The sequence below is a fragment of the Camponotus floridanus genome, unplaced genomic scaffold (genome assembly GCF_003227725.1).
Source record: "Camponotus floridanus strain SB8 unplaced genomic scaffold, Cflo_v7.5 scaffold1, whole genome shotgun sequence".
NCBI lineage: Eukaryota > Metazoa > Arthropoda > Insecta > Hymenoptera > Formicidae > Camponotus > Camponotus floridanus.
The window spans coordinates 9,477,018-9,491,152 of record NW_020229214.1 but is presented as its reverse complement, the minus strand read 5'-3'; the positions used below and the strand labels follow the sequence as shown (position 1 = coordinate 9,491,152).

The 14,135-nt window shown below is 27.3% G+C and overlaps 2 protein-coding genes across 2 annotated transcripts; one reads left to right on the top strand and one right to left on the bottom strand.

Annotated features, from left to right (window-relative positions):
• Positions 1 to 2,214: 2,214 nt before the first annotated feature.
• On the bottom strand, positions 2,215 to 4,337 carry LOC105249671 (serine/threonine-protein kinase PAK 3). Its single transcript, XM_020027067.2, has 2 exons — positions 2,420 to 4,337; positions 2,215 to 2,276 (listed from the first exon to the last, which is right to left on the bottom strand). Exon 1 carries the CDS (start codon positions 4,038 to 4,040, stop codon positions 2,502 to 2,504), a length of 1,539 nt encoding a protein of 512 aa, XP_019882626.1. The 5' UTR covers positions 4,041 to 4,337; the 3' UTR covers positions 2,215 to 2,276; positions 2,420 to 2,501.
• A 3,594-nt stretch (positions 4,338 to 7,931) lies between these two features.
• Positions 7,932 to 13,669, top strand: LOC105249673 (branched-chain-amino-acid aminotransferase, cytosolic). The gene is made up of 7 exons (XM_011255314.3): positions 7,932 to 8,333; positions 9,861 to 9,965; positions 10,049 to 10,258; positions 11,157 to 11,387; positions 12,448 to 12,754; positions 12,873 to 13,027; positions 13,122 to 13,669. Exons 1-7 carry the CDS (start codon positions 8,313 to 8,315, stop codon positions 13,311 to 13,313), a joined length of 1,221 nt encoding a protein of 406 aa, XP_011253616.1. The 5' UTR covers positions 7,932 to 8,312; the 3' UTR covers positions 13,314 to 13,669.
• The last annotated feature ends 466 nt before the right edge of the window (positions 13,670 to 14,135 follow it).

The window sequence follows — 14,135 nt, the reverse complement described above, 5'->3', positions numbered from 1 at the left end:
GATATAATTTATATATTTATACTGCCAAAAAGAAAAATATTTATAGGACAGTCAATATTTTATGGACGTATTTACGTTTATAGTATTTGTTAATTAATAATAATTAAATTAAATATTAATTTCTCTTATTAAATTGTCAAAACATTTATTATTTTACAGTCCAACAACGATTAAATTACTTGAGATTAATATCAAAAAGTTTAAATAATAAAAAATAAAAATTTATTTTTTATTTTCTGCATTTAGATCTTTATTAATAAATTATTAGAGCATTATGTAAAAGATCCATCTTTTGTAAATATCTGCAAATTAATCTTACGAGATATAATATATGGAAATTATATAAATATGTACAAAATACGTTTTTTCAATATTAAAGAATATAAATATGCAATAAATATCTTTATTACATATAATTACATTAATATTGAAATATTTATATTCAAATGCTGAAAAAGTTTATTGGGGCTAAAGTATATGATTTCATTTGATTCATTTATTAATTTTATATATATAATTAAATGATTCACAGACACACATTTGTATATAGTATAATAAATCTCTCTCTGACGATTTAAATATAATTATTCGGGTAGTTTGAAGATGAATAAAAGACAAATTCAATCTTGTAAATAAAATATTTATTGCTTAGAATACCTGTGCTGTATTTTACCATATTGGTAAACATTAATCGTTTTCCTTAATACATAAAACAATACGATACGAATTTTGTACAAATATTTTTTTAATTTTTGTTATATAACATCATATTTTATTATAATTGATAATAATATTTTTTTGTATGTGCCTGTTGTATTAAAATTATTTGTTTGATAAGGCACAAATATTAGAATATTTTATAATAGGTCCTTCACATTTCATTAGCTTTTTAAATACTTTTCGAAATCTATGAGAATATGTATATATATTCTACAAAAAAAATATATATACATATATATTTTACGAAAATTAGAAAAACTTACATAAAAACGATGATGTATCTCTTATTGAAAATCGTGCAAACAATTATAATGTTATTTAATATTTGTTTATCAGTACATGTTATTTTTTAATGCTTCACAATCGACAAACAATGCTTGGCCGGCTTATATTATACAACATGTAGCAATTGTACTTTAAACTATTGTTTCCAAATTTGACATTTTCAATACATGATAATTTACAATATAATTTTTACGGTATGTGGTACAGAGCACAAAAAGTATAGTATGACTCAACTTTCTTGCTTATCACAGTCGTGTGATTTTATGTATACTTGACATTACTGCTCAAATTTTTATATCTTAAATATCTAAACATTCATTCTTTAGAATAATTTCATTACATACGTATGCATTGAATTTCAACTTTTTTTTAAATTTTAATTTATATACATACATACCAATTATAAAATAGCTATATGAATATTTGCTTGAGCAATATTTTGCACTCTTACATATAAAAGTTTTCAAAAAGAATATATATATATATTATAAAAGTGTACAGGTAAAATCTTACAAAAGTATATATGTATTTCAATAATCTTAAAAGAAAGCATTATACAGTTGCTGTGTGTCACATTTGATTCATAATACTTCATTTTAGACATTATTTACGTCATAATATTAAAAGGATTGTGCTCAATTCCATACTCAGCACTTTTAAAAATAGCTTTATACACAATAATGATTTCTTGACATATTCAATTATTTTTTTTTCTTTAAAAGAGCACAGATAAAGTTAATTTAATGTTTAATTTGTTGACAACAGAAACAATATAAATGATTCTAATATATTGTCTTCCTATACATATTTTTTAATATTTCTGTTTTCACAGTGATCTAAGTACAGTTTAAAAAAATTATAAAATTCTGATATGCATAAATATGTTTTTTATATGATCAATGTTATAAAAAAAGTATTTTAAATTATATATTACACTCATCTCTCCCGAAAAAGATATAAAAGCATTCTATTCACAATTGCTAACAACTAGAATATTTTGTTGCTTTTATTGTTTTGATATTGAATTTGCATAATAACATATAGTGCATTAGTATTATTAAAAGAAAAATACTTGAATAAAATCCTAAATTATAATAAATTGTATATATTGCACATAACAAGATAGGTGATTTATTTTACGTTATTTTAAGTTAAAATTGAAAATAAATTACCTCCATAAAGTATTTATATCCACATACTATTTTGCCACAATAATTATAATATAATTAAGTAAAACAGATCAAGAGAATAACTAATTGGATTCTTTCTTTCTGAAAATAAAATAATCTTAAAATGATTATCGAAAGTGCACTATATGCTTTGGTTACACAAACCAGCATAGTAGGGTAAACATAACGGGCAGTCATATAAGCTTAAAATTAATGATTAAAATATAATAATAATTGTGAAATACCTTTTTTTAGCCTTCAATATAAAGAGTAATGGAGCATGAGCCAGTATTATGAATTCGACAAATTGGAATTCTGTAGAAATATTTAATTGAATGCTTTCTGGAGAATTTTTTGCGCTGCACGAATCAATGGAGTAAGTGTAGATAATTCCGCACAGTTTTCTAGGAATGGATGTGAAAGTAATTCATCGGCGGTTGCCCTCTCATCTACTTCTACCGCAAGGCACCTCTCTAGAAAATTTTGGAACGTTGGACTGAGATTATCCCATCTTGGAATGGATGGTTTACCAATGGCAGCGATCAAATATAGTGCTCTTAATGGAGTTTCTTTCATGTAAGGTGGTTCTCCTTCTATCATTTCGATAGCCATTATGCCTAATGACCAGATATCCACTTTCTTGCCGTACTGTTTTCTCGTAACTACTTCTGGTGCCATCCAGTATGGAGTACCAACTACAGTCTGTCGTTTTTCATCACCATCGATATTAGCACAAAAACCAAAGTCGGTAACTTTCACCGCACCATTCATTCCCAATAGCACGTTGTCCGATTTAATATCCCTGTGAATAATACCTTTACTGTGCAGGAAGTTTATCGCTTTGAGGACTTCTCTGCAAACGGCTGCAATTTGAACTTCCTTCATCACAGTCTCCGTGACCACATCTGTAAGTGGTCCACCTTCCAGCAACTCCATAATTACCCAAAGATGTTCATCGACAAGATAGGCATCAAGGAAATTCACCAGATTTGGATGATGAAACTCTTTGAGAATTTTGATTTCGGTTAATATCAATTCCTTTTTCGGCTGCTTGGACAAATCTATATCCTTTATAGCTACTTTCTGATTGTTTTGTAGGTCGGTAGCTATGAACACAGTGCCAGAAGCACCCGCACCTACCTGCTTAATTCTTTCAAAGCGTAAATAAGGATCTCCGCATTGGCAGATAGCCCTAAGTTCCTCATATATTTGTTCCTTATTGAGTCTCATACCGATACACTCAGTTTTTCTACGCAGGATAGGACTCTCCTCGATTTCGCTCGACATGACATCTTTCTCCAATGATAAATCATCGTCTATCTGATACGTATTCAAGTCCTCTAGTATTTCAGTGAGCGTTTTATCCACCCGGTCGTTGCACTTGCGCGGCGCCGGTTTTGGCGGCGGTTTCGGTGGTTTGTTGACCTTTGGTGGCAACTCGGGTAACCTCTGCGCTTGATCGTCCGTCGACTGTCTCTCGGAGATCAAGACGTCATCGTCGGAGTCATTCGATCGATACTTCTTGGTCAGGATATTGTCGATCTCCTGTGACTCTTCCTCGATCAAGTCTTGCGTGACGAATGGCTTGAAGACCTCTTGATCTGGCGGCTTGCGCTTGATCGAATAGTTATAAAACTTGATCGCCTGGAGCGCGGCATCGGGATGCTCGTCCTGCTCCGACTTGGAGATCTGCGTGTTGAGCAAGCGTATCCACGGGTCCGGCAGACCTTCCAGCTGACCAGTCTCCGCATTCTTGCTCACGTGAAACTTGTGCGAGACGTTGGTTGGCAAACCAATCTCCGCGGCCACGGTGTCGACGGGACCGCTCCTCTTTTTCGAGAAGAACTTTGTGAGACTGAGACTCATCTTCGCGCTCACTCCTGCGGTCCTCTCCCGTGCTTATCTCGCGCTCGATTCTCGAGAATAAAAAAAGAAGGGAGAAGATACGGATGAATCGCGGGATCAAATTATGATAATACTCATGTAAATTAATCTCATATCGCTAACATAATCGTGAATTTTCACGCCCGATTTTTACGCCGGCAGACAGGACGAACATGTCACCAGTCACCAAACATGTGATGGCTCTAGTTGGTATCGCGAGAAGAATCGTTCTCGAGAAAAATCGATTACTCGTAGCGCGTTCGAGAGTTTGAATATTTGAATCATTGGCGTGTAAAAAGATACAGCTTATACCTTAAATATTTATAATAATTTTTATATAATATTTATTTATTTCATATATCACTTATATCATTTATTCACAGCGTGAATCCATTAAATTTGGCATGAATAATAAAAAAGTTTCTTTTACATTTAATTTCTTCGCGCATAATAAAACATATAAAGTTCTTTATTTTTTTATAAATATATATAGAAACGAGAATCGTTCGAATGTTGCATTATATTTGATAATAATAATTCGAATAAAGATTTTTCTTTTATGAAGGGGATTATATTTTGCGTATAATTTTATCTTACAAATTTATACTTTCTCTTTTTCCATCATTTTTATAATAAATAGGAAATAATGTCGGAAGTTTTTTAATTTACATACACTACTTAGACATTTTTGCAATTATATTTGCGTTCAAATTAACTTTTGATGAAAGTTAATTTTAAATTAATCATTACAGATGCATCTTAATTTCGAACGAGTATATTCCTTCGCCATAAATTTAATAGTGATTAAAAGGAAGAAAATTTGGACTCAACGTTTTGCGAATTCGTGTATTTTTTTAGTAAAAAAATTGTACTTTATATCGTTGCAGTCGCAGAAATAAAAGTGTATATATTACACAAAATTTGTTAGTCAGTATAGGACGTAATAAGTTCTCCTTCTCTATTCTTACCTTTTGGCCTATGTTAATCTGGATATTCTCTGACTCATACGCGATTCGCAATATGCAACGTAAAATAGGTCATTGGCGTATGTTTTCATCCGTCTCAGTCCTGTTCTTATCATAAATAGTGTTTAAATGAAATAATGGATAAAACACGTATCACACAAGATGAATCACGTCTATCACGTTTGTCTTCGTATTAAAATGCGTAAGCTAAAGAAAGCCGCCGAAAAATAAATTTTAAATCAAATATATTGCGAAATTATATATTATGAAAATATTTCTATATAAAGAGAGAAAAGAATTTTTTTTCACAGAAAAATAAAGGTAAATCATTGAATCTTAAAGGATGTAACCCTCCTATCTCTTCGATAATTATATTAATTTTGTATCTATTCTATATCTTTTTTTTTTCCGATAAATACGCGATTGTATTTAATTCGCACGTTTTGCATTAATTAATTCATATTGCTGGATTTTTGTATTAGGCACAAAGATCGATCTATATTCGTATAACTACGCAATCACGACATTGATACTTGAATAATATATTTCCTGATTTACATGTTTCCTGGAGTAAGAGAAGAAAAAAAATGTATAATGCATTTTCGACGTTGGAATTATCATAATTCCGACTTGATAATAATGTATAAAACTCTAGAAGTTAAATAATAAAAATAAAATTTTCTTTCTTTGATACCTTTTTGATATTTTAAATAAAATATGAAGCCGAGCTTTACAAGAATAATTTTTTTTATCTTTTTAAATAAATTTTAATAATTTTAAATAATTTTACTTTTTAATAAATTCTTTGATATGTATAAATTCTCCTTGAGAGCTCTTTTAAAAATATCTATTTAACTTAAAAACTATATATATATAGTTTTTAAGTTAAATAGATATTTTTAAAAGAGCTCTCAAGGAGAATTTATACATATCAAAGAATTTATTAAAAAGTAAAATTATTTAAAATTATTAAAATTTATTTAAAAAGATAAAGAAAATTATTCTTGTAAAGCTCGGCTTCATATTTTATTTAAAATATCTTCATATTTTAATTAATAACTTGGCTCATTTTATGTTATACTATTGCACAAGGAAACTTATCAATTCTTTACCAAGTAATTAAGATATACTTCGTGGATTTTCCTAGTTATTGTTTCAATTAATATATATATATATATATATATATATTAAAGAATTGATAAGTTTCCTTGTGCAATAGTATAACATAAAATGAGCCAAGTTATTTCAAGTCATACAAATTGGATACGCTATATTTTTCATTAATTGTTAAAATCTTCTCTTCGCTTTATCACTTATCACTGTTATTATAATCTTTATATTATTACATTCTAGAAGATAAAAAAGCATGCCAAGTGCACATTATTGTAATCAACAAGTCTCAATTTTTTTTACTTTCTTTTCATTCTTATTTTAGTTTATTCGTTATTTTATTTTCGAATGAAAATAAAGAAAAAATTAAATGAAAGGGAACTTATATCTTGAAATAATAAATACACAATGAACGTCTATTGTGAAATATAGTTCGTCGAAATATTTGACATAATTCAGCTACAATATTTCAGAATTTATTTATATGTTCGAAATAAATATTTAGATTCTTAAGTACATCTAAATAAAATTATAAAAAGGTTAGAGCCTATATCTCTATTTAAAAGCAGATATTTTAAATTACAAATTTAATAGGCTTTTAATATAATACTGTATTTTATACAATATTACGTGAATAAGTGAATAAATGAAAATGCATCAGAATTGAAAATAGATGACATGGTGATCGACCGCATCTCTAATTTATTTACGCATTATGCTTTTCGCACAATATCGTCACGATTCTGCAACTCTTGTTATATATTTCGCTTTGTTTTTTTAATTTATATTTTTTTACTTTTTTTCGAATCTATATAAATAAAACGAATTTTATCCATGAAAATTAAACATATCTCTTATTTTGTTTAATTCAGATGGAATAAAAAATAGTATTTTTAATATTTTAATTTTTAGTGTTTTAAAGAGACCATAATTCATACTTAAACGCAATATGTTTTAAATAAATCTTTTTTTTTTGCTTAAAGCCGATAAGTCTTAACTCTCTGCGCGACTAATTATCTTTCTCTTGCAAATGTGTACTCTTGTATCATTATTGATAATGACTTAATTAAAGAAATTAATGCTCGGTTGTATTCTTTCATCTTTATCTTTTTTGTTTATTTATGCTATTCATTAAACCTGTTCTTTCCAGATTGAAAATGAAAATATATGTTAAATATGAATATAGTAAAGTCATAATAGTATAAGCTAGTCATTGTTACATATGTGTTGATGACGCTATTGCGTTGGAAAAGAAAGAAATATAGTATCGAAAATCTGTAATCTCTACATATTATTAAAATATGTCGCTATTTAATATATGTCGTCATTTTCTTTGTAAACTCTTCTAGAAAAATCATAGAAATTGCGTCGATTCTTACGTATACACGTATATGCGTAGAGACCACGCCTTCATAAATATTTATCCATACATTTTTTGAAGAAACGTACGATAACTCGTGTTCTTATTAATAACAACACGCATGTTGTCTTCTTCGGTTATCGGAAACGCGCGATTATCAACATGTTTTTAATAGCCCGTTTCTCAAACACAAGCTTGTGCTCTGATGCAATTTTCCCTTCCCTTCGCTAATCGCGCGATACTGCCGTTGGTACGACATCCCCTTCTCATTCACGTAAAATCATTTCATTTTGCCCCCACTTATTGTTAAAAACCATCGACGAAGTCAGTGATTCGATTAGGAAGAAAAGAAGGAACGCGATTTTCTCCTTCCATCTATTGTCCCCTCTTTTACGCTTTGATGATAAATAAAATATTAACCGGTACTTAATTCGAGCACGCTGTATTGTGATCAAGCTACCGAATCAACAATCGGTGAGCGAACATTCTAGACAAGTAGAAAAAAATATTCTTGTTTTTCTAATCGACAACATTTAATTACTATAATAGTGTGTGCGATTCATCAAACTTTATAATAATAGTATTTTAGAAGACTCGAGCTTTTTCAGTTTGCGATCGTCCTCTCCATTTTTCTCATCGATACGTACGTGAAAACCAACGGTAGACGTGCTTATTTTATTTTTTAATTTCTTTCGGACAAGACCCTCCTTGCGAATATACGCGACAAAAGAATGCTCAGGACAGTATAAATAAACAATAACGATCGTATAGTCTCTGTTGATCCTCTTCCCACGCAGTTCGTTAGTTATTTCAGTCAACATGGTTCACCTGCGACGCAAGGTAAGCAATATACCTTTACAATTATATATATATATATATATATATATATATATATATATATATTTTTTTTTTTTTTTTTTTTTCCCTGAGCGAGATCGTTGCACGAGGAGTTTTTTTTCGGTAGCGCGTTTTATGTTTAAGTAAAAAAATCGAGGATCTAGAGTAAACGATATTTAACAAAAAATATGAATTTTGAAACGCAAAAAAAATTTTATTGCATTTTATTATCATTCGGACCGTATATTGCTTTTGTTATGAATATTTCGTAAAATGTAAAATTTAACACAAAAGCTTAAATGGTTATTTCTTCTTCGTCACTTCGTTAAATCTCGTTTTTTCGATTATGGATAATTACATATTTCAAATGATTGTAATTCGATATATTCTTCTTTTATATATATTTTTTCAACCTTTCTTCACTTTTCTTCAAATTTTTTTATAAATTTTATCTTGAAGTAAATTTGATATAAATTAGATTTTATAATGATTTATTTATTACATTTACAAATCATTAATAATAAAGGTCTGCGTATTGCGTCTTTGCAATTGTCACGCAGCATTACACGTGCTTCTCTTCGCGTCACGTGCTTTTAATTTCAATCAAACTTGAGCGCATTTAAATAAGACAATAAGTTTGTCTTATTTAAATTAATTAAACTTCTTTTATATGGTGGCTACGCATAGAATTAAGAATTAAATATATGTGTATATTCCCTTCGCCGTTTGTGTAAGTATGTTATAAAGATATACGAAAATGTGTGTGATAAAGTGTAAAAGGATTAAAAATAAAATGGCTAAACTAATAATTGCATAAAATAAACAATTCGACTTTGATTTAATAAAATTACGTTTATTCGCGCATGATTTTCACGTTGAAATATCATATGAATATAAATTTTACTTGTACTATTGACCTTTAGCGCTACACTTCCTTTAAGCATATATCAAGAACTTTCTATATGTAATGTCAATCATTGATTAACATCTTGCAGTTAACATCGCGCAAAAGATGCCTTTTCTATGGTTATTATACATTTTGCATATATATTAATGTGCTTCCATCTTTGCCATTAAATTTTTCTCAATCTTTTTCGTAATCATCAAATCGCTAATGAGATATAGACTGAAACGCTTATTACGAAATATATATCGTGTCAAAATGATAACGAAATAGGGTCAACATCCGTTGAGATAAACTCATTTGATAACAATTTAATCTAGTGAAACTAAATTCGTTAGAAATAGAAAAAAGAGTAGTTGAAAGACACTTGTATATTTTTATACAGCTATTCAAATATTAACTTAATTTATAATTAAAATGATTATCAAGTGATACTTGAAACATTTTATTAATAAGAATAAAATTGTTTACTTTTTCTTGTTCGATAAAACAATAAATTTTACTAGTTGAATTAATCGTCAACTTATGAATATTGTTTAGAATTTTTGATTTATCGAATATTGTTTATGCATTGTTTACTACAGATATAAATTAATATATTTATTGTTTACTATGTTTCTATATAGATTTTATCCTTTGGAAATCTTGTTAATCAACTGCAGAATGTGAGGTGGAGCTCTTCTTTAAAAACTAAAGACAGAAAGTCTGTACAATCGCAACGTTCTTTCAAGGTATTTATTTTTCGATAATAATAATTAAGCCGTTATATTATTTAGCATACATGAATGAAAATATCACTTTTATACGCTTGCAGTATGCAGACTTATCAGTCTGTCTAGCTGGCCCAGATCAATTAAATCCTAAACCTGATGTTAAGGAACTTTCATTTGGCAAATATTTTACCGATCACATACTTAAAATACATTATTATGAAAACATGAATGGTTGGCAAGCTCCAGAAATTATGCCTTTTGGAAATATAACTCTCCATCCAGCTGCAAAAGTATTACATTATGCTATAGAGGTACTTATGGTTTTATATTTTATTTTATTATAGCTATATTATTTTATTATAGCTAAAGTTAAAATAGATTTTTATTATAGCTATAAAGTTGAAAAAGATTTTTATTATAGCTATAAAGTAATAAAGATTTTTATTATAGCTATAAAGTTAAAAAAAGTAAAACAATATTTTTTAAGTATCATTCTCTTTTTAATATTTCTTTTATTTTAATAAAAAAATATTGTTTGATCTCATTAGTGAAAAAAAGAAATTGCCATTTATTTTTGTTTTACAATTGTACATAATGTATATAATATATATTATATATAATATTATATATAATGTATATATATATATATATATATATGTAATATTATATGTAATATTATATATATATATGTAATATTATGTATATATATGTTATATAATAATATATAATATTATATAATGTTATATAATATATATATATATATATATATATAAAATATTAAATAATATATATATGCATAATTCAATAGCTGTATACGTGCTTATAATCAATGATATCCTAATTTAATATTTGTTATTGTAATATTTGTTGATGTAATCTTTAGTAGAAAGCACAATTTATGAAATATAATTATTTCCTAAATTATATAAATAAAGCTGATAAACCTTCTTTTATCTGATAAAGTTATTATTAAGCTTCAATAAAGAATGAAATACATTTGAAATATTCTCAATCTTATCAAAAATATCTAAACTATCAAATCAAATAAAGACTATTATATTATTATCTCTGATACTCATAATCTAAAAAACATATTTGAAAATATATAAAATTAGGAAATTAGATTTATACGTATACTGATATTAGAAGAAAAACCTATATTATAGTTCAGTTTGCAATAGATATAATAATATATAAATCTTTCTTCAGATGTTTGAAGGTATGAAAGCTTATAGAGGTGTTGATGGTAAAATAAGATTGTTTAGGCCAGAACTAAATATGGAAAGAATGCTTCATTCAACATCGAGAATTGGTTTGCCTTCTTTCAGAAGTGAAGAATTAATTAAGTGCATTTGCAGATTGATTAGTATAGATCAAGAATGGGTGCCACATTCTACTACTTCTAGTCTTTATATTCGTCCTACGTTTATAGGGGTCGATGTAAGTACCATTTTTTATTATTATAATGCTCGAGAGAAGAAAGGAAGAACAATCGAAATACGTGTTCTTTATAGTATTTAAAATTTGCATTATAGTCATATTATAATCATAGGAATAATAATCGAATTACGTGTTTTGTTATAGTACTTAAAATTTAAATTTGCATTAGTCATAATCACATTATAATCATATTTTACAATATATCATGCAATGCATAATCGTTAAATCCCAAATGAATAATATCACTTATGTCACAGACGTCATCACGACATCTACAATATGTATACAAGAGTAAACATTAGGTATTTCTCAATGTCTAGTGATAATACTTGATAAATAAATCTTTTGTTTGCTTACATGTGTACATATGTATGAAATGATGCACGTTTCTATAATTGTGTTTTAATTTACTACAAATGCGTACACAAATTTGTTCTTTCTTTTCAATAGATTTAATATAGCAAGTGTAATTTTTATATATTAATAATTATCACATGTTTTAATTTTCGTTACAACTATATGCAGGTGAGACATAATAACTTTTTGTTATTGTTCTTTAAATATATCACGTGAATAACTATAACATTAACTTTACTCGCAAAATCTCTCTCGTTTAATTTTAACGTTCTGACTTCACATTCAGAGAAACTCCTTCTCTTTTCGTTATCTATCATAGACATAAAATTTTGTCTATGTTATCTGCTTTGTATTAATCACTTGCTGAAACGTGATATTTAATAAAATTGACGCTGATGCAGTCTTGTTCTAAATATAACAGCTAATGCAACAACTTTATATAAATATTATATAAGATATACAACAATAAAACACATCATAACTACATATTTATATATAAAATAATACATAAAAATATATGATCTTAAAAAAACAATAATTTGTAACGTTATATTTTTATATTTAAATATTTTAAAGAAATACATATTTTAGTAAAAACTTTTTATTATATTTATTATTATATAAATTATTTATTTATTTATTATATAAATTATTTATAATTTTGAATTTTTTTAAACATACGTATTTTATTTTCTTTTAACAGCCTACGCTTGGAGTTGTAGCCTCGGATTCAGCTTTATTATATGTTATCATGTCTCCTGTTGGATCTTACTTGAAAACCGCAAAGCAGCAAGGAATTTCCCTGTTTGCAGATCCTAAATTTACGAGAGCGTGGCCCGGTGGTTGCGGTAACTCTAAATTCGGCAGCAATTATGCACCTACGATTCAAGCGCAACAGGAAGCATGTGAAAAAGGGTTACATCAAGTACTTTGGCTCTTTGGAGAAAATCATGAACTCACAGAAATGGGCACTATGAATGTTTTTATAGTTTATATAAATGATAACGGAGGTAAAAATCATATCTTTGTAGTCATTAGCTTGTATTATAAAGTATATATTTAGAAAAACTGTTGACAAATTTTATTTTAACATTTAATTATTATAACATATTTTTTAATTTTTTACAGAGAGAGAATTACTCACACCGCCCTTGAGTGGTTTGATCTTACCCGGAGTTGTAAGAAATTCTCTTTTAAGTATGGCAAGAGAATGGAACCAATTTAGAGTTTCGGAAAAGTCTATCACCATGAAGGAAATTATACAATTACTTTCAGAGAACAGAGTAAGATTTGTGCATATGTATTGCGCAATGTGTCATTTTCTTTACACAATAATCTTATACCGTTCATCTAAATCAATTCTCTTTTTTTACACAGTTGTTGGAAATTTTCGGGGCAGGCACAGCAAACGTAATCAGTCCCGTATCTTGTATTGAATTTCTGGGACAATTGTTGCATATACCGACAATGGAGCAGCCCGAACCAATTTATCATATGCTCAAAAAACATTTACTGGATATACAGTACGGTGTTATACCTGAACATTCATGGAGTTTAATCATCGAATAAACTACAGAGTGTGTTAGCAAATATGTTTGCAGAATTATTTGATTTTTTCTAAATATTTTGAACATTATATTCATAAAACATGACATTTTTTTAATGATATGCAGAATGTGAGTTAGATTATAATATTTATTTATATTTGCGAGATATTATATAACGTGCGCACTTGTATATACTTGAAGGAAATCTTCTATAATTTGAATTTGTATTGCGTTTAGAATTTTTTTATTTAAATTATTATTGAAGAATTATAGAAGAATAACGTCTTTTTCTACAAGATAATTTCATGTAAATGTTATATATATAATGTCGTCGCAACACTGATATATAGACGCTGATATATAGACTGACATATAGAAATATATATTTATGTACAGATTTATATATTTTTGTGTATATATATCTTCAATATACATATGTTTTATATACATATGTTTATAATATAATTTTATTACGATGCACTATGTTAAGTAATATACCTCTTTCTTCTTTTTATAAGAATGATTTTAATAATATATTATATAAAGGATTGTATGTAAGATTTATTCTTATACATTACTATTGTGCATTAGAACAATTATAAAGTGCACGCTATTTAGTTCCTTTTATTATATATAATAAATATAATTCGAGAAAATATATATATATATAATTATTGTATGCGTATATATAAACATATATAATATATTAAATATATATGATACATGTATATAATTATATGCATATATGTGTATTTATGTAATATTTATACAAATATATATAAAAAAAGAAGAAGTTATTACAATATAATGGCAAATATTCCTTAAATATTAAATTGTATGTGAA

What these genes read in the sequence shown, in the direction of transcription:
- LOC105249673 (XM_011255314.3), top strand. Translation starts at nt 8,313, where the DNA reads ATGGTTCACCTGCGACGCAAG. An exon ending in TATTACATTATGCTATAGAG is followed by an intron (nt 10,259 to 11,156) that starts GTACTTATGGTT and finishes ATCTTTCTTCAG; the next exon opens with ATGTTTGAAGGTATGAAAGC. An exon ending in TTATATAAATGATAACGGAG is followed by an intron (nt 12,755 to 12,872) that starts GTAAAAATCATA and finishes AATTTTTTACAG; the next exon opens with AGAGAGAATTACTCACACCG.
- LOC105249671 (XM_020027067.2), bottom strand. Translation starts at nt 4,040, where the DNA reads ATGAGTCTCAGTCTCACAAAGTTCTTCTCGAAAAAGAGGAGCGGTCCC.